This window comes from Stylophora pistillata, chromosome 6 (assembly GCF_964205215.1).
Source record: "Stylophora pistillata chromosome 6, jaStyPist1.2, whole genome shotgun sequence".
Taxonomy (NCBI): Eukaryota; Metazoa; Cnidaria; class Anthozoa; order Scleractinia; family Pocilloporidae; genus Stylophora; species Stylophora pistillata.
In genome coordinates, this window is record NC_142524.1 from 9,509,744 (window position 1) to 9,530,903 (window position 21,160).

At 40.0% G+C, this 21,160-nt stretch overlaps 1 protein-coding gene and 1 pseudogene across 4 annotated transcripts; both read right to left on the reverse strand.

Moving 5' to 3' along the window:
* Positions 1-10,783: 10,783 nt before the first annotated feature.
* LOC148728135 (L-asparaginase-like) lies at positions 10,784-20,640 on the reverse strand (annotated as a pseudogene). The gene is made up of 12 exons (XR_015988646.1): positions 19,951-20,640; positions 17,495-17,639; positions 16,842-17,088; positions 16,619-16,702; positions 16,201-16,327; positions 15,079-15,191; positions 14,062-14,082; positions 13,968-14,030; positions 13,226-13,351; positions 12,456-12,551; positions 11,933-12,249; positions 10,784-11,742 (listed from the first exon to the last, which is right to left on the reverse strand). The product of XR_015988646.1 is annotated as an L-asparaginase-like (transcript).
* On the reverse strand, positions 17,675-19,615 carry LOC148728136 (uncharacterized). 3 transcript variants are annotated; one of them, XM_088725966.1, is made up of 3 exons: positions 19,410-19,615; positions 18,730-19,281; positions 17,675-18,049 (listed from the first exon to the last, which is right to left on the reverse strand). In XM_088725966.1, the coding sequence occupies exons 2-3, from the start codon at positions 19,021-19,023 to the stop codon at positions 18,002-18,004; spliced, it is 342 nt and encodes a 113-aa protein (XP_088582092.1). In that variant the 5' UTR covers positions 19,024-19,281; positions 19,410-19,615; the 3' UTR covers positions 17,675-18,001. The 3 variants fall into 3 exon arrangements, with proteins under 3 accessions (XP_088582092.1, XP_088582093.1, XP_088582091.1); XM_088725967.1 differs by lacking the exon at positions 17,675-18,049 and having other exon boundaries at positions 18,133-19,281; positions 19,410-19,586; XM_088725965.1 differs by lacking the exon at positions 17,675-18,049 and having other exon boundaries at positions 18,133-19,281; positions 19,410-19,567.
* Positions 20,641-21,160: the final 520 nt, after the last annotated feature.

Below are 21,160 nucleotides of genomic sequence, written 5' to 3' on the forward strand. Positions count from 1 at the left end.
TTTACTCAAATCCGTAAAGCTTTGTTTGGAAACGCCATGTTTGTATCCATCTGAGGGGTACAAATATGACGGCCGGAAGCTAACAAGAACATATGCCATCGAGTTTTGCAATAAAAATCTTGTAGTCGTCTTCTTCTTCCACTTATTTTTTTTTTTTATTTTCCATTCTTATTTTCCTCGCCTGCCTCGCAACGTGATCTGTTTATGGTAAAGAGTCACTCAGTCCACGAGCCTGTCGAACGCCTTTCAAGTTGTGGCAGAAAGAGCGTGCTGTGTTTTGCTTTTCGTTAGTTTTTCTACCCATCAATCCACGTGATAAGCAGATTGGAACATGTATCGATCGAAAACTTGGCCGGGACATTCTGTAATGTACTTGAACAAAACACTTCAAAAAACTTTCAATCAGCAACCTTTCAGGGAAACCCATAAAGGCGTTATCTGTGCCAGACTGGTAGCCCCTCCAGAGGAAATCACCTCAAATTTTGTAAGAATGATCAAGCTTTTGCAGCCTTTCTCGCGCTGCAACTCACTAAAAACTTTACGAGAGACTTTATTTAGTTCTTACTAACCGAGCGGGAGGTCTGTATGGGAGAATCTTGACCGACGTCGCGAGTACAGACCGAACGCAGTGAGGTCTGTACCAGCGACCGAGGTCAAGATTCTCCCATACAGACCGACCTAGCTCGGTTAATAAGATGTTTATTATATGGCTGTGTCTTATATGCCAATTTTTTTATATTCTTTGTACCTTTTTTCTAGACCGGTCTAGATGCCGGTCTAGATGGGAAAATCTAAACCGCTTTCAATATTGATTTCAGCCAATCAAATTCGTGAATTCGGTAGTTCCCAGTCCTTGTGAGACACAGCTATAAAATAATAGTCGGTATTAGCCAAAACATTTTAATACAATGATAATTATTCATTGCGGCGCACACTTGTCTTTTCTTCGACCTAGCCTACTTTGCAGTATTTCTGTTTTACTTTAGTCAAGCGGGAGAGACTTGGAAAAGGTGTGAATAGCGCGTGGAACCCCCTGCATTCGCGCGCGCGAGTCAGTCTCCTCGCTTTGCGCCTGATTGGGAGGAAACAGACAAAAATCTTCCCAAAGCTACTTTCAAATCGTGACGATAACTCTTTTGTCGGTAGAAATAAATGCACGGATTCAGGGCAGAATTGGCCAAACCAAGCAACGCCGACCAGAAGTGAAACTCGTTGTACTCGACGTATCTTAAGCTTATGATGGCCACGGGAAGCCAACAAACGGAGAATACAAACACAATCAAAGCTATCGTCTTGGCGACTTTCTTATTTCTTTCACGTAACTCTGCAAGCATCTGGCCGACTGCCAGTATTTTTGTGCAAATCGTCTATTTTAAGAGAGGTCCAACCGACTTTGATAAATACAGCAATTCCACTGCTAACAATGGCGATATAACAGAATGCCTATTGATACGACGTAAATTATAGAGGCAGCTTGAGAACAGTTTAGATACGTGGTCGTCAAAGGTTACGGCAGAGTCGATCCAGACCCCCAAGTCTTGTACAACAGGAGAGAGCTTAATATTCTTCCCCAATAGAACGACATAAGGTAGAGACAAGTTTCGCGTTAGTTGTGGTACGCCAACCACAAGAAGCTTAGTTGTGTTTGGGTTGATTAACAGAGAGTTTAGTGAGTACTACTTTGCGATCTCGCGGAGATCCACTCTATAGGCCGGATATCTTGCTAGTTTTGTCCAAGAAGTCCATTAACTGCGTGTGAGCAGGCAGCACTCTCGCATATCTTTGACATTATTGCTAGCAGGGATATAGAACGGGTGCTTTCAGGGTCATCCGGATCGCCGGATTTTTACTTATTCGCATATTTCTTCTTACAATGCAGAACACTGACATATCAATTACATGGCCTGTGCGGCGATTCAAAAAATACTCAAAATGCTTTCACTACCTGAGTAAATACATATATATTTGGCAAGCTTTGTGGACATTCGCAGGCAAACGAAAGCTAACAATCGTTTGCCGTAGAGAATTGCTTGTTCCTGAAAAACCCTCCGATTTTCAACTAGCCATACAGGGCCTGGTCGTGTCGCCCCAGTCTCGTGCCCGGCCGACCTTTCGCGGCCAAGCGGTTGTAAATTACAGTCACACGGTAGGGTCTGGGCACGAGATTATACAGGACCACACAGAAAACGCGATTTTAATGGGCTTACAAGAGTGTAGGGAGGGGTGGAAGGGGTGTGGGGTACCACTTGGCAGCTTTTTAATGCCGTAAAATATATTTTTGTAACAGGCTGCTTTTTAATACTGAGTAACTGATACCGAGTTTGTTAGAGATCTTACAAAGCGAGGTACGGTGGCCAAGGCGTCATATCTGTTCGTTGTTAAAACTTGAGACAACAAGTATCAACATCTAAAAGATCTAATTGCACAATTTCGATGCTCTCAGTTTACTTACAAGAACCAAGAAAAGGTCAAAGAGCACCTTCGACAATCAGTGTAACAGAAGACTTTTTCACTCTTTTTTGTATTAGTCATATCAAGGACTGAAGAAAATTCAGACGAGGGGACGTATTCCGAATATCCTTTTTGTTTGCTCTTGAATTATTAATTTAACTGAGGTTATAAGGAAAAAAACTTTCATAAAGGGATCATCTTTGCATTTAAAAAAGTTGCAGTTATTGAGATGAATTTCATGGTTTTATTTAATTCTGACACAATCAGCGAGTAACAACTAACTGCTGCTATATCCGGGTGACATGAAATGATCTTTAGATCGATCAGAGCGCACTTTATTTAACGAATTTTAACTTAGCGTATACACCTAAAATGCACTGCATGTCAAGAATATTAAGCACATGTACAGTGAGAGGAAGGGCAATAACCTCGCGCACAGTTATTTACACACCAGTTATCCATACCGGGAACATGGGCATAGGCTCCTGTGGCTCTGCAGACGGCTCCACATGTACAGTGAGAGGAAGGGCAATGACCTTGCGCGCAGTTAGTTACACACCAGTTATCCATACCGGGAACATGGACATAGGCTCCTGTGGCTCTGCAGACTCCTCGGGGCGCTTCAGTACGGGCTTCTGGGGCATCCTGTTCCCCCGCACATGTACAGTGAGAGGAAGGGCAAAAACCTTGCGCGCAGTTATTCACACACCAGTTATCCATACCGGGAACATGGGCATAGGCTCCTGTGGCTTTGCAGACTCGTTGAGGTGCTGAAGCTTGTGGTGCTGGATCTCTCATTCTTGCACGGCCAGCTACAACAACTATCAAGGAGACAGTCGCAAAAAGTCGAACGATATCTTTCATTCTCGTCTAAATTGTCCCCAATGTAAATGATGCTCAGTTCAAGTCGATCTACTCTTCTCAGACAGTGAACTTGAACATGAGAGACTCCAATTTATATCAATTGCAAACAAAGACTGTTTGTAAGCATCAAACAAAAGGTAGACAGTTGCGAAAACAAAGAATAGATGCATTTACACGTACGCTTTTACGGTTGGAAAGTCATGCTCGCTGTACCTTTGTAGTTTTGTAATTATGGCATATCACGTAGATTCTTTGAGAGGGCGAATGATTTACTCGGGGAAGTTAAAGAACTTAAACAAAAGAAAAAATAGACGCATCTACACGCAAGCTTTTCCGGTTAGAAAGTCATGCTCGCTTTTAATAACAATAATAATGATAATAATAATAATAATAATAATAATAATAATAAAAGATTTATACCGCGCCAGTATCCTACTGTTCAAAGGCGCCTACAGAAAACTTTAACATTAACACTTAAGACAGCTAATATTAATTATAAAAGGCTTTTCTAAAAATAAAAGTTTTTAATCTACTTTTAAAAACAGACACAGACTGAGTATTTCTAATTTCACTTGGCAAAGCATTCCATAATGATGGTGCTGCTACAGAGAAGGATCTTGCGCCATATGTTTTCAGGTTATAGGATGGAGAAACCAGAAGGTGCTTGGATGATGAGCGTAGTTGACGCGATGGGGTGTAAGATGTAAGCAAATCACAAATGTACGACGGTACCAAGTTGTTAAGTGCCTTGTAGAATATAAGTAAAATCTTAAAAATAATACGTTGATTGACGGGAAGCCAATGAAGATTGAAAAGAACAGGCGTAATGTGATCATGCTTTTTTGTAAGTGTGACGAGGCGCGCCGCGGCATTCTGGACGTGTTGTAGCTTTTTTATAGTGTAGGCTGGTAGGCCATACAAAAAGAGAATTACAGTAATCCAGCTTCGAAGATACAAACATATGAACCAGCAATTCAGTAGGGGTCGCTGAAAGATATTTCCTGATATAGCTAATATTTCGCAAATAATAAAATGAAGATTTGCAAATGTCAGTAATATGATCGTTAAAGCAAAAATGGCTATCAAACATAGTGCCGATATTCCTCGCCTTTACGTACGGTTAGAGAGTCATCCTCGCTGTATTCTTTGTGGATTTGTAAATAGTTTTCGGCGTGCGAACTGGGAAACTGTGACTTTCGCGGACGGCACAATAACAACGGGGGAAACTAGCTTCCCGGTAGAGCGACACGGCAGCGAGAACGGGAACTCGTCACGATTCCCTGTGAAGTGAAGTGAAGTGAAAACCTTCATTTAACTTGGCATACCTAGTATAGTATTTATGGACAGCTGAAGCCGGTTGACCTAGATCATAAAGGACCGGAGGTATATTCGTTTTTTGCTATTGAGTTCTATGCGCAAGAGCGCCAATTTTTAATTTAAAAGTATTCTTTGACTTTAAGATTTCTAATAGTGTAAAATATGGTATAGGACTTTCTCTTTTGCTAGCAAAGAAGATGCTGCGGATACAGTTGTTTTGACTTATTTTGATTTTATTTAACCTGGTTTGGTATGCAGTCCCTCAGCATATCAACACATATGATAGACATGGATATATGACAGTATAGTACATGCAGTTGTTTGAGCGTACTCACAGGTACATAATGTCTAAGCTTAAATAGAATTCTGATATTATTTTTATTTTATTGTTGATATGCTGGAGCCGAGCATCCCATTTTAAATGTTCATTAATAAAAAAAAACCCCAAACATTTGATTTGGGTCTTTTGCTCTATATTGCAAGCTGTTATTGTGATATTTGTTCTCTTTTTCGGTGAAGTGATGATCATGTAATTAGTCTTCTTGAAATTAATTGACAGCATATTTGCCGCACAGTATTTTAAGACCTCTCTAAGTTCTTCATCAATAAATGATTGCAGCTGCTTAGGGTCTTTTGAAGAATGAAACACATTTGTATCATCTGCAAAAATCCGGCTAAAAGCTCATTTCTCTGAAGACCAAGGCAAATCGTTAATATACAATAGAAACAACAATGGACCTAGTGTGGAGCCTTAGGGTACACCACAGGTGACGGTTTTCAGACTTGATTCTGTATTAGTACTAACTTTAACATATTGTTTACGATTAGTTATATAACTCGAAAACCATGCATGGGACTCCTCGAATCCCATACTTGTATAATATTCCTAAGAGAATATGATGGTTAATTGTATTAAAGGCCTTGGAGAAGTCTAAGAAGATGCCATATGTAATTGTTGACTGTCTATTGCTGACTTCAAGTTCTCCACAGATTCTAGAATGGCATATTCAGTGGAATGTCCCTTTCGAAAGCCAAATTGATAGTTAAAAGGTAGACATTCTTTTTCTACATAGGACACAAGTTGATCATATACTAGTCTTTGCAGTACTTTACTAAAGGAAGAAATAATTGCTATTGGTCTGTATTTAGCTAGCTCAGATACACTACCGCCCTTAAACATAGGGGTTACTTTTGATATCTTAAAGGCTTCAGGAAACGCCTCTGACGATATTGACTCATTGTATATCTCAGTGAAGGGTGCAGAGAACTGCTCAGCTGCAAGTTTGATAAGTTTATTAGGAACAGCGAGTGCTTTATTTTCATTTAGCCCTGCAAACAATGTAAACACATGTGTTAGAGTTAGTCGAGCAAGGTAAAAGTTGTTAGATGGCATAGATTCTATATATTGCAAAGGGTCCGTATGACCAGGTTTAATTTTCTGTGCTAAAGTTTGGCCCAATATTGACAAACAAATTATTGAATAATTCAGCGATGTCTTTTTCTTGTGTATGAGTCCTGTTATTATAAGCAACTTTTCTGGGGATAGCTTGACTTTTGGTTTTCCTTTTAACAAGAGAACCAATACGTTTCCAAGTTTGTTTAAGATTATCACTGCACTTTTCTGTCATTGTTTCGTGTGAGCTGGGAGGTTAAAGAACTTACCTTGAAGAGAAAAAATAGACGCATCCACACATATGCTTTTACGGTTAGAAAGTCATGCTCGCTTTTACGGTTAGAGAGTCATGCTCGCTTTTACGGTTAGAATGTCATGCTCGCTTTTATGGTTAGGAAGTCATGCTCGCTGTATTCTTTGTGGTTTTTTTTTAATAGTTTTTGGCGCGCGAACTGGCAAACTGGACTTTCGCGGACGGCGCAATAACAACGGGGGGAACTAGCTTTGTAGAGCGACTCGGCAGCGAGAACGGGAACTCGTCACGATTCCCTCCCTTTTTTGAGGCATAGGACGTAGATTCATTTGAGAGGGCAAATGATTTTTTCTTAAGGTTACGCAAAAAAAAATAGACGCATCTACAGCACGCTTTTACAGTTGGAAAGTCAGGCCCGCTGTATTCTTTGTGGTTTTTAAAATATGGCCTGACATGACCTCTAGCGTACTCACGGAAGTAATCCTGTGGCAAACAAGGCAAATTAAACGCGAAGAAGACGGAGACTGAATTAGGACATCTCACAATAAATTAAGACCAAGATTGTACCTTTCTTTCATTTCTTCAGCGTATTACCGGGTTTTATTAGGTTAGAAATTTAACCTTTCCTTTCTCACTCTACACGTCACACGCATTCGTACATCAAACTTACTATAGTTTAACACTTGTGCATACGCAGAGTTTGACTGCTGTGCGAGTCGGGTCATGACTTATAATAGGGAGCTTAAGCAACCACGACAACGAAAAGAAGACGACGACCGGAAGTAGCGAGAACGTCACTGCGTAAGCGCGAACCAAGAATTCCGTCGTCGTCTTATCCTCGACGACTTGAGAAGGACCAGTTTCACGTCTTCGTGAACTTCCGAACTTCAAAGCACTTTTTTTCATCGAAAGGTGCGGGTTTAGTGTCGTTTTTTTGACAGTCTATGGCCGGTTGGAGTTTGTGTTCGCTTCTTCGGTTGATTTAAACCTCCCTGTTCAGTTTTCTAAACAAATAAAATCCGAAAACCCACTAACTCATTTTCCTTCCTCCGCACAACAGATGTCAAGTCAAGCGGTGAAAGCGGCCAAGTTAGGTTTAAATTTATTTGAGTATATTTTATGAAAGAGTGCTGTTTATCATTTTTATTGAATGAAAGGTTTAAAATGGAAGTGCATTACACCTCTGCGTTCGGTCGAAAGCTGTGTATGGAACTGCCAGTTTATTGCTACTAAAAAATTTTGCGTGTTGCTGTTCTTCCGTCGAGATGCTTTAAACAGCAAAGAATTCTTCAGATCGGTGTATCAACATGTGCTTGAGTACCTCTCAGGTTTTGCGAATCTATTTTCGAAATGTTTGATATAGATCTAGATTTACAGCCATAGAAATTATTCCGACAAAATCACACGGGAAAAAATAGTATTCTTGTGTGAAGCGCCACGACTGATCTGTGCCGATCGCTAGCTAACAGACAGAGCTGAATAACGTGCACGCATGCACTAGATTTTGCCGCGGAAACACGGATTTTGAGTCGTTCGCATGAATGATTTCCTATTCTGTTGCTTCGAGGCGTCGTTTTCCTTGCCGCTTTCTTTTACAGAACAACCTCCAAAAACTTGGTACACCCCCTGAAAAGTTTCAAAGATTAATTTCTCTTTAAAGCCTCTGGAAATAGGAAAATGCCTTCGATGAAAACAGAGTTCCTCGGTTTTAAAAGTCAGCCCCTACTATTTTCCGCTAATTTCGCTAAATTTTAGACCTAGGACACTTGAGCCCTCGTTGTTGATGGCAACCCGCTGACGTAGCATTTCATTATTCTGCTCTGTCTAGCTAGCATTGATTAAATTGACAGACTTGCGTCGTTTGCCCGCCAAAGGAAGGAGCATCAAAGGTAGAACATATCAGGCTAAAGCATGTTGAAAATCAGGCAAGCCTTGTGCAAAATAGGTTTGTTTATACCAGCAACACTTAGAACTGAATTTAAATATCAAATAACTTCCGTAAAATTTACATTTTAAACTGTTATCATGCGTAAATTATTGTAAATAAAGCTAAAGCTCAATAATTCCTTGGACTTTTGATGTTCAAGAATTGAATAACCTACTCTCGAACTTCCGATATAGGTGGAAATTTGATCCATGACTGAGAAGAAGGTTTCGGAGGTCTCTGAGGTTAGTCATTTCTTATTCTGACGGAGCGAGAATAAACAAAAATTTCAGGCGTCGTCGTCCTTGAGCAACTTCACTGCTTAAAGTGCTACTGAAACGAAATTTTCGTATCTGAAATATTTGCTCTAACCTGTAGTTTTGAATATGCTGGTCATCATGAGATAATTTTCTTTGGCCAAAAAGAAGCGAAAGATATCTTTTTTAACCGTTCAAATCAAACATTTTACACAAATCCATGTCCGGGCCCTGGTGCCGAGCCAAATGGATTGATGACGTCACTGGTTGTGTTCACTCCGATAGCGTGGTTTATTTCACTCTCTGTTTGTTTGTATTCGTGGGCGAAGGAGATGGCAGATATTGAAATTTTGTCAAGTGAATCTTCTTCTGAACGAAGCGAAGTTGTCTCCAGTAGCGAAGAGGAAGATGGTGGCGTAAAATGGGGTTGACAGGCCTACACGACTCCCAAGCGTGTGTTTAGAGTAGCCTATTCAAAGTTGAGCCCTCACGAGTATGTCTTTGAGCGACCACCCTCTTTTGTAAGATACAAGCGGCGGATTTTTGTAAAGTTCGTTTAGTAGTGGTTGTGTTTCTATTAAATGCCACGTTTTCATGAGAATTTGCTTTATGTGTGGCACTGAGTACGCACATCAGGGATTGCGTCTTTTTCGAATCGTTCCCCTTCGTAGATGTAAAGCTATTTTTTTGACTGTCTCGATCGTTAAGTTGTCTTGATTGCTTTCAGCTTGCGCCACGCGCGCTGATTCGATCATACTACAGTTCTTAGTGCTCAGTGTTCCAGCCGTTTTGGCTCGTTTTCTTTTCTTTATTTCGGTATTAAAACGACCGATTTCTCGTTCATAGAAGCACATGATCGCCTTTACTGTTTCTTGCTCCGCGTTGTTAAGGATTTGCTTTCTCTCATTTCTGAAATCCTCGTCTGCTCTTATTTTGGCCCTCGCCCTATATTGTAGGGATTCTGGGCATGTTCTGCTGGGCATTTGGTACAGAGGGATTTGTTCGTTATCCTCAGACTTGCCGAGTAGGTCATCTTCAGTAGTGGTGTCGTATGAGGCTTCCATGTTTTCTTCATTCTCTAAATGGCATTGCTTTGGCCCGGGGCGTTTAGTAGCCCATCTGCCGTTATAATGTCTTTCGATATTTCTGTAGATGGTCAGACAAGATCGCGGTTTCGATACTAATCTTGTGGATCTCGTCAGTTGCCGATTAACTAAATAGACTCGTAGAGATTCGTTCTCGGTATCAGTCGGGAAATTTGCTCCCTATCTAGGCGAACCTCTCACAGATAGCCAAGATGCCGATGTGGCAGCCGAGGAATAAGACGAGGATGGCATTTTGCCCGAAATCCTCTTTTTCGGCCTCCCAACATGCAAGCCACACTCCATGCTTTTACCCTTCTTTCACAGAAGTACACAACCAGTGACGTCACAGGGCTGTTTTGGCCGCGCCAAGATGGCCGCCAATTTTGATCTCAGCCGGTCAACTTCGAATGGTTAAAAATGTACTTTCCGCTATGCGTTGGCCCAAAAAAAGTACACAGCGTTTGCAAATAACGTTCAAACTCTATTATATTGCAAAAATCTCGGATATGAAAATTACGTTTCAGTAGCACTTTAAGTTTCATTTTCCCACTAAAAACGACGTCCTCGTTCCAGACCCTCCGCGATTACTTGACGTCGTCGTCATCCCTTTCGTCGTGGTTGCTTAAGCTCCCTACTGATACTCCGAAATCAGGTTTCCGACTAAGGACTGGAACTGAGTAAATTATTTACGGAATATTTACCGAAAAATAATTTATTCAGTTCCAGCCCTTACTCAGAGACCTGATTTTGGAGCATCCAATTAAGTCAGGACCGTGCAAGTTATTTCCTTTGTTTTCCTTTCGAAAATTTTGGGCGGGAAATTGGTGCGTGGCTGGCCAGAATCGATCCCCTTGCGCATGAGTGAAAATGAGACAAAGCTTTATGAAGATACAAAGCGCAGTAGTTGAATGAAACAAAGACAAAAATAGCGAAACCTGAACTGGAGTCAACTGCGATGTTACGGAAAAAAAAAAAAAAAAAAAAAGCAAAGCAGAGAATTATCGTATGCTTAAAAATGATATAAGCATTTGAGATGCTTGGGCCTGGTAGACTTGGGTTGTAAACTGATTTTGGTAGCAGGGGTATGTTGTGAGGAAAAATTAGATGCTACTTACTCTTAGTGGTAATTTTTCATCTGGGAATACGAACTCAAAGAGCGATGCAATACTTCGAGAACCAAATTACATTTTTTAAAAAAGGCAGAATCACTTTCAGCCGCGTAAAAACACAAACAAAAAATGTCGTACGGAGGTTTTTATTTTAAATCAATAACTTTCAACTTATCTCTCCTTCTCTGAGTCTACTATTTCTTTCCATCGTCGATAGATAAAAAACTGTTGAAACTTAACAACAAGATAACTTGTAGAACCGAAAATCAATATTCAATATAAATAAACTAAACAATTATAAAATACCCCAACAAAAGTAGCAAGGGAGTCTTTTTCATTTGAATTCATATTTAAGAAAAACTTATTCAATATAAATAGTAGAAATTACTTTTATTCACAACCACCGAAAGCAGACGGCGAGATGTTCCGTAATTTTTTTCCTTCAATGTTTGCCGATAACATTACGCTTAAACTTTCATATAATTCCGGCTTCCGCGCCGCATTCCGGAAACTTCAAATCAGCCACAATTTCACGTATCCATTAGTTAACAAGATCCTGCGAGGGTTTTTTCTCTTTTCAAATTTGATTTGAAATGATTAGTATGCATTTCACTTGAGCGTCACAAAACTTGAACCAAATAATCACAACAGCCAATCAAAACAAACCAAATATAATAAGGAACCAATGAGAGTCCCAAGTCCTTCCAAGTAACCTGCGTCAGTGGCGGGAAATCGCAGGGGAAGTCGCGGTTGGATTCAGTATTGGATATGATTGGTTGAGAAGCTGACGCGACTCATAGACCAATCACAGAGTGAAATCCGAGTAGATGAAGTAAAAACCAATTCAAGCCCGGATCTCTTATGACACCGAATGAAAACTGGTGAACCTCACGAGCTTTGACGCTCCTCTTCACTTGTCAGCTCATTCAGTCGTCTTTTGTGCCGCCGACTGGAGTAGTTCCATCATTTCTTTGTTTCAAAAAGCTCTGCGTTTTTCAGTGGTGTAAAGCCGTACAGGTCGCGCAAGTTCAAATCAACACCGCACTCCAACAGAAACTTAACTGTGTTCACATTATTTCGACAAACAGCCTAAAGGCAATGAAAAAAAGGCGAAAAACACGTCAGTAAATAACCGTGCACAACGCCCTACTTTAAACTAAAAATCGCAAGCGCTCAGCCATCAAACAAACAAATTGTCAACACGAGAGGCAAATTGTTTCCTTTAATTAGCTCTGAGCTCTTTTACCTCAGTTAGAGAGAAATGATTGAACAAACTCACCACATGCAAAGCCGTTCTCCTGTCGTAGTCACCAACATTAAAATCAACCCCGGCTAAGTGCCAGGCCCGCAATCTATCCACCTTGTCATCAGCGGCAAGGGAGCATATTTTAAGGGCCGTATTCACTGTGGTGGGCCCTAAATGAGCCCCAAACTACGAATAGCATCGTGCAAGGGGGTTTGTCCGTGATTATCGAAAACGTACGGTGAGGCGCCTTTCTCCAGAAGGTACCGAATGACTTGCAGCTGACCCTCCAGACATGCTACATGAATTGGGGTGCGACCGTCGTGACTGGTGGCAACGCTTAATAAACCACCCTGTAAACAAAACACGAAACAAATAATATGTTATGTCAGAGAAACAATTAGATTGCAAGGGCGGCTCTAAGGCAAACGACACTTTTTCAAAGCCAATATTTCGTTCCTAATTCAAGCCTCTCAGACTGAGTGCTTCCATTAAAGGCCAGGTCAAAAAGGAAATTATCTGTTCCCGACTTAGGTTCTCGCCAACTGCAGATAGTTACCTGCTGACGCAGCTCTTCCATAGCATCAATGTCCCCCCTTCCCGCAGCGTGACACATCAACACCGCAAATAACGCTTGCTTGATGAACCTCACTTCCTGTAATGAATAAATGCGTGACGAAAAGAAACCAGTGGGCGTGACACTTTGCAAGCCCAGAGCTCTGAGGCTTTCAATTTTCTCCGCAAAATGCCGTAAAAAGTCGTGCTTGGCTTAGATTTCACATCTCACTAGTTTGGAAGACTTTCTCGAGTTCAACTGTACATAGCAAAGTGAAACTCGAGGAATGCCGGACAGTGTAGTCCGGTGAGAGGACGGCTTCACAGCCGTCTTTTCGTATAGCTTGTCACGCAACGGAGTGTTGCTCGATAAGTCTAAAGACAGTTGGCAGAGAAAAGTTACAAAAGTGTTGCCTTTTTCAAGCTAACAGTTTGTAAACTTTCTTGATCTTAGGTACGGAAAAGAGTAAGGAAATGAATTATTACGATATGATGGGTGAACAATCAGTGTCTAAGAAGCTCGAGAGAAAACGGTTTAAGTCGCCAAAGCATTTCATCATCCGTCGTTCAAGTCCAGTATTATGTGGAACAAAATACTTAATTATAACATCCTTGCTACAAAAACAATCGTTACTTAGCAAAGGAACGCATTCACAGCAACTTTCGGAATCCCGTCAAATCATTCGGAAATACCATTAAAAAAAATACGGGTAAAAAAGAAAGGCGCGGTAGCAAGCTTCTAACTGAGGCTAATTTAAGATAAACTTTGCTAACCTCGGTTGAACCAACTTTGAAATGTGAAGCTACTGCATCGATCAGTTCATTGTCCCGGAAAGAAAACTGTTCCATCTTTTCGTTTTTGTACAGTGTCAACTCTCCACGTAGATTCTTTTTCATCATCTAAAGTCATACAGTGAACAGTACACGTCACTTTTCATTAAAAAAAAAGTTTAAGGTTCTAGCTTTTTTTCTCACATAGTAAGGCTACTTCATTACTGAATTTTTGTTTTTTTCCTTTTCTTTTTTCAACATGACCAAACTGAAGAAGCAATCCTCCTCCTTTACTGTGGTGGGAGAATTATTCCACCCTCCCTCCCCCTACTTCCCCCTCACTCACCCCCCCTCCCCACCCCCACCCCACATGTTCCAAACAGGACTCTTATCTCTCACATATTCTCACAACTTTCGGTTCAGCTATCAAGGTTCATCTGAGACTGACCAAAACCTAGCAAAAAAAAAAAGTAAAAATTGATTTTGCAGAAACTTTAATTGATCCACCTTTTATATCACAATACCTCCCTGTTGGGATTCCAGTCAAATAAACTATCAAAAGGTAGTTGGAATCTTAACGTTTAATAGAACGAACAACTTACAGTGCAAGCGAATCCTAGCACGAGGTAAGACTAACTTGATTGGCTAACTGGAGTCAAATGACAACAAGCGATTGCGTGACAATAACGTTACACTTCCTTTGCTAGAAAATGATGACAATAAAATAACAAAATGAAATTCTCACCTCTTTTTTTCTCTTCCAGCGAGAGCTCATCATGTCCAAGTACATAGGAGAGTTTGGTGAGCGCTGCCTCAACCGTCATATCGTTTCCTCAGATTACACCAGGTTCCACCAAAACCTGACGTGGAGACAAATACACCTTTCAGTTACTGTTATCTACTCGAATCAGGAAATAAATGGAGAATTTTTTCAATTAGAAATTAAAAGTAGTTGTAGAGATTTCCAACCTCGTTCCCAGGGCCTTTTCCCGCCCCACCCCCGACTAAGCGAAAAGGTCCTGGGAACGAGGTTGAGGGAGTTTGTTTGTGTTTTCATAATACAAAAGAATACCCATTGGTTTATTTGCATCTTGTTGGCCTTAAAGTGTTGCGCGAGAAGACTGCGAGACGGAGGAATGAGTAGCTTTGCAGCTCATTTTTTGCGCCGGGTCGTCTTTGTTTGCATCACACACCCAATTGACTGCCAGCTTAGCAGGCTGGCATCTTATTGAATGTGAATACTGTCTGTTGTTTTTTACTTCGCTCTCCAAACTGTGTCACGTGTAAAAAGAGTTGCGGTGTGCTCTTCGGTTACTCCTTAATACGCTCTGTGATTGGTCCTAAGAAAACTCTCGCCATCCTCTCCACCAATCAGATGGAAAACAAAAAAAAACCACACATGACACAGTCACCAGTGCTTTCCCACGCTTCTAGCAATTCTTTTGCCCTTATCCTGAGTTCTCAAGGCCTCTTCGTGACATTTCTCCATACTGTTCTCTATACATTTGCTAAGGTGCTGACAAGGAAATTTTGTTTCACAACCAGGAGCTTCTTAAATTGGTGATCATCTCCTTTATTTTCATGACCTTTATACACCGAATGCAAATATGGCATCTGATTTGAATTGCCATTGTTCTGGACTGACTAGCCTCTCACACATGTAATAATCCTTTTGTGTTTCCACGTGAAGACGAGGTTAGTGAGTCCAGAACAATGGCAATTCAAATTGGACGCCATATTTGCATTCGGTGTATAACGGTCAGGAAAATAAAGGAAATGATACTTGATTTAAGTGTGATATTGTAAGGAGAAATTAGAAGTCAGTCTCTCTTCAGGGTTGAAAGGGTAATACTAACTGCTTCTTGCGTAATTCCAGGGAAAATTCTCAGCACTCCTATTCTTGAACTCATCTTTGTGTGGATTTTAAATTTACTTGCTTGATTTTCATAAAAGAGCTCCTCCCACTCAACTGGAAAAAAAAAAGACAAACAGAAATAAAGCAAATAAGCTCTTGAGATAAAAATGACATTTTCATTTTGTTGCGTTGAATTAAAATAAGAAAAGAAAGAGTCTATGATGAAAATTCTTAAACCTTTGACCCCTATTTAACCTCTTGACACCCAAGATCTGATTGTTAATTCTCCCCTCTAGCTGCTATACATTTCCTTGTACATTAGTTACAAGAATTTGGTGTTCAATCAACATAACAACTTCTACCTGATAAGTTTGAGTATTCTCACTACCTGTTTGCTCGATCATGTATGGATATTATAAGGAGAAGTTAAATGCTAATAACTTCTGGAAGTTAATTAAGGGTTAGCAGCAGCTTAGTAAATATCCACTGCCAGCCTTCAAAACTGAGGCGAATACTTGTTTTAGTACATACATAATAAAACAGTCAGGTAATATGGCATATGAAAGATGATTTCAATTTATCTTTTTGGGCACAAATATTGGGTGAATCAGTACTCTGAGGTAAATAGCAGAGGATATTTGGAGTCTAATTTGAGTAGCCAATCAGAGCATACCGTCAATGCTATCCACTGTAAGTTTTATAGGAAAATTCATTACTTGATGAGAGAATTCCGCATTAAATTGCACACGAAAACCAATATTGCTCGAATCGCGAAGCAATGAGTGCGATATCGGTTTTCATGTACAATTTAATGCGGAAGTCACGAATGAAGTAATGGATTTTTCTTGAATCACATAACTGAATAAAAATGAGTAAAAAAAGGAAACAGCATCGCAAAGGTCATGGGTTCAAATCCCGTACAGGCCTGAATTTTTTTCAGGTCTTAATTTCACTCTTGCTTAAATAGTGCCCCTCACTGAGATCCTTCTCATATGTGTTTCTTTAACGCAGTTCAAATATATGATTTTCATATATTCTTAGCAGATTGAACCCTGTCCTGTATCTTCTTAAAAGAACCACATTTGGACAAGTCATCCAAAGCTTGAACAACATTACCACTTACTTTCAATACCAGCTTCTACTGTTGCCAAAGGAGGACAGTTTGGAGTGTCAAAGGCACCAAATCTGCGTGCATCAACCTTCGAGGCTCGATTGCCACGATACAGTTTTCCATGGAAGAACAAAGTCACCTGGCGTAGGATTTATTAAAAAATAAGAGGTATTTATAACATGGTTTTTTTTTTAAGACAAATAGGAGAAAAAATGATAATAAAAGAAAATACTTTTATTGATAATAACAATGTTAATAATGATGATAATGATGAAAGAGACAGTAAGATAAACAAAATCAGTATTCTGCAAGGCCCTGCAATCAACTTAAAAAAAAGAATTAAAAAATCCTGTATCTCATTAATTTTATCTCATAGTGTTACTTTTTCATAAAAGTCACACTTGTCATTCTTATACTCAGTAAAATTTACCTCTGGGATGACATAATGGCCTGCAATCATTAAAGCTCCAAGTAGATTTTGCCTTCCATCATTTAGATGATCACTCAAAGCATACTACACAAAATAAATCCAGCAAATTAGTTAAACAGGTAAATACAGCAAACCATGAGTCAAATTACTGACATCTGAAAGAAGATGACTGTATAAAAAGGCAGTGTGGCTAAGTGATTAGGGCACTGGACTTATAACTTGCCTGAGAACCAGTAAAGATCACGGACTTTCCAAGGTTCTCAAACATGAATGAGATTGCTGATGCAAGGTAAGCCATGGTATCTGTGCCGTGAAGAATAACAAATCCATGATATTTCTCATAACATTCCTTGATTTGGAGTGCAATGTGGATCCAGTCTTGAATGTCTTGATCTTTAGAGTGCACTACTACATGACTTTCCTTCATCTCGAGAACATCAACAAAGACACGTTTTCCATACTTGCTGACACTAAATGGATTAGAAAAAAAGAAACAATACATGGTGGGCCTATTGTCATTAAAACTTCACCAATCTCCTTGCAACTTCTTCTGTTATATTTTAGAGTTCACTGTTTAAATGAGTTCCAGCAAAATGTAGGTAAACCTGATAAAATATTTTGGGTGTAACCAATAATAAACTTGCATCCAGTCACACGGTGCCCTGACTTCTGGCCCTTTCATGCAACAGAGACTAATACAATGTTCTTACACCATGTGGGTCATTTGAATTTACCATTACCCTGACTTTAAGTACTTTTCATAGTATTATACATTTTATACAATGTATTTGGGGTTAAAACAACTGCAGCTAACTCAACAATTTTCTTATTGAGAGCTTGTGAGTGCCAGAGGTTAAGGTTTTGCCATTTACTCATGGCATCACTATTGTGTCCGATCCAATGCCCTCCTCTGGAATATCACCCAGTACATTGCTGTGGATGTAGTCAACATACTCCACATCATGCATCATGGGGAGCTTCTTCAGCTCCTTCAGTATATTCTTTTTATCAAGATGGAATCCTGTAAAACCAATGGTTAACTTAGCAGGAACAAGTTGACTCCTAGGAGACTTATCAACCATAGTTAGTAGAGGGGACTGGTTAGGAAACGCGGCAAACTTCAGTCGGATAGGTTATTGTTCGATTTTATCGAGGTCACGTGACAATGACCCTGCACACATAAATCCAAAATGGCACCGCAGGCTTGTTTCGGCAGTCACGTAGCGTTTAAGTTTTTGGATTTTCTCCGTGATCGAGCGACATCTTACCTTCAGAATATAGCTAAAAACATTAATCAAGTCAGTGGACATAATGCCAGGTGAAAATTGTTCAGTGTTTGGCTGTGGAACATGTAGGAGAAGTAAAGGAATTGGAATCTGGAAGCTACCGGCGCCGCGAAACGCGGAATACAAGAAGTGGCGAGAAGACTGGCTGAAAATAAATAAGTTACTCTATGTTAAATACTTTAACCATATAGCCTTTATACTCATTTTTGTCCATAAAATAATCATTAATGAGCAATTTTTAATATGTTTATTTAATATGTTGCAGGTTGTAGCTACCAAATTAATCTTTTGTAATAAATTACTTATTGACAAATTGTTGCAGGCTCTTTATTCTAACTATATCTGCCTTTCTTGTTCTTTGCTGGCTCTACAAATTTCCTTTCGTAGTGTTTTTGTTTTCATTTGTTTACATTGAATTTTGTGTTTCTGTATAACATCTTTGGCCAGTGAAAAACACCGTACAGTAACATATAAATGAATAATGCTGTCCAGAACATCTTTTGCAATGCTGTTATCTACCACTATGTCTGAGTCCAACAACATAGTGTTATATGCTGAGACCAATTGAACATCACAAGCTGATTTGGATTCTATCTTAGCATTGTCAATCTTCAGCTGGAGACTTCCTGAGGTCAGAATCCTAAAATTATGTTCTATTCTCTTAAAAATTGTTTGAGCTTGTTTAGAAATAACCCAAAGTCCACCTCGGTTTAAAGATGAAATTAGTTTTTGACTCCCTGCAACATGCAAATCTTCTGCTTTACCAGCTTTCAGTATTGAAGCTGTTTGTTCAGTATGTGCTGTGGGATTATATACATTGTTCACCTTGCTATAAAGCTTGTGCAGAAAATATCCTCCAATATGTTGTAACCCTGCCATTTCTCTATCACACAGTTTAGTACGGATATTGGGATTTGGTGATTCATCTTTCTGTTTGCTGTGAGCTATCAAACAATCAGCCACTTTGGTACTAAGCAATGTTGCCGCATTACTTGACAACCCCACAAAAGTCTTTGTTGAATTGAGGCCTATTGTTGAATAGTGCTTCGAGTAGAATTGTTCTGCATTTCCAGTTTTAACCTGACGCATATACATGGATTCTACTTCTGAGAAGCCCATATTTTATTCATCCCAGTTCGTATATCTTCGTAGCTCTTCTTTTATGCTTTGAGGGTAGATTTTTCTTGCAATTATTTTATCTCGTGCTTTGATTGATAACTCTTCGAAGTCTTCAGCAGTGAATTTGGCTTCTTGAGTCGGTTGATTTCCCCGCGCTTGTTCCTCCTTATGCTTTATTGTCTTATGTCTTTTTAATCCAGCCTTAGTCTTGCATTTATTTTGACACAACTAGCAAACAATTCTCTCTTCGTCTTGAACCTAAAAATCGAAAGACTTTCAGTAAAAAAATATGTTGTTGTACTACGACCGATGCCGTTGCTAAGGGCATCAATAACTACAAAGTTTTTGGGCGAAATTAACGTTCTAAAGGCTTCTAAAAGACTTACAGAGTCAGCTGCTTCGACAAAGTGCTCTTGTATTCTTCCTCGTTCTCCAAAGTTTCCAATATGGCATCAAAATCGTCGCCGAAGAAAAATAAGTTGTTCATGTCCTCCATGTTTGTTTTGGTTCTGTGCAGGGTCATTGATCACGTGACGTTCAAGCGAAGTTCAGGGGACAGACAATAGGCTGGCCCTTTGAAGTTTGCCGCGTTTCCTAACCAGTCCCCTCTACTAACTATGTATCAACATAGGTACATATTGTGTAGCCAAGTGTGAGAATCAAAACATCGCCTTGCACCAAATCAAGATGTAAGTTTTTACTTTACTACAATGCTTTTTACTTTACTACAAAGTAGAGTTAATATCATCTCACCCCACTGAATTTTTTTGCAGGGGAGTGGGGGGGGGGGGGGAGAGTAGTTTTTGCTCAAAAGAAAAATATCCTCAAAACCCGTTATTTCAAATCAGCTATGGTTCTTTTCTCTTAGTCCCTGTAAGCAATCGGTCACATCATAAGTAATTATATTCCTTACTTTGGAATATTTACCTTCTAGATTTGGATCTACTTTCCATCCAAGCGCACCACCAGTATACAACAACAAAACTTTACTGTTTACAACATTCTCATGTGTGATAGGGTCTTCCACAGGAACCGTGCCCAGACGGCTTTTAGACGGACTCGACGGAACACCATCTACAGAGGACGAACTCGAAGATCGCGACTGAAAGAAACTCCTGGACAACTGTGCTTGAAGTGATCACCTACTCATTGCAACATCACTGTCAGCAGCGTCCGAGCCAGAAGCTGACTGCATTGTTTGTTTCCCTGATGTCGAGGGCGGAAATTTCGTGCTCGGCGATACTGCGCACTTTTCTGAGCCACCTGTTGTAACAGAAATGTCGTCATTTTCGCCACACTCCTGAAGTGTTTTTAGGCTTGTCCTGGAGTTCACCGAGATTTTCTTGCACGGATCATTCATAACGTTCCGAAATCGCTGATAAAAAAGTTCATATTTGGAGTGAGGGAACTCGCCATCTTTATTTGCTGAACAACCGAGCCTTATTTAAAAACGGTGAAAGGATTGGAAATTTTCGTCAGAGAAGGGAGTGGAGAAGTTTTCTTAAAATATTGAGAAAACGAGTGAAAAATACTACAAAATCATTTGGAACCTAATATGAAGAAGCATACAAGACTACGGTTCTTTAAACGAAAATCAGTGCTCCCTTTCACTCAAGAATGAAATGGGTGTCGTGCTATTCTGAACTGACAGGATAGGCTGAAAGACACACCTTCAACCGGCCATCCCGTTACCATTGCTAGCTTTCTTCTTGATACACGGTGAGCACAATGTTAGGAAGAAACAGCGATACTATTTTGGTTGCTTCCTTTCTCGCAAGCTCTCAAAGGTTCCAACAAGAGTGAAGCCACGATTTGCTCACGTGCTCGTCTCTTGCTGCTTTACCTTTCACGAGAACCGGTTTGCCGGCCAATTTATCATGTTGACGTGCGGTGTTGCGTGACTAGCGTTACGTATAATCAGAAGCTTGTAACCCTGAATCTGAGTCATTAGCTTCTGATATAATTTAAAGCTTGTGAGCAAAAAATGAGAGCGAAATGGGAGGAGTTCGCCATGTCTTGTGAGAATTCTGTATGCCTGACACTGTTTTCTTTTCTATTTGTTATTACTTTCGCATTCGTATCTCCCAGTACATGACCAGACCTACGTAAAGGTCACTTACTTAAGCGTGATCTTCGA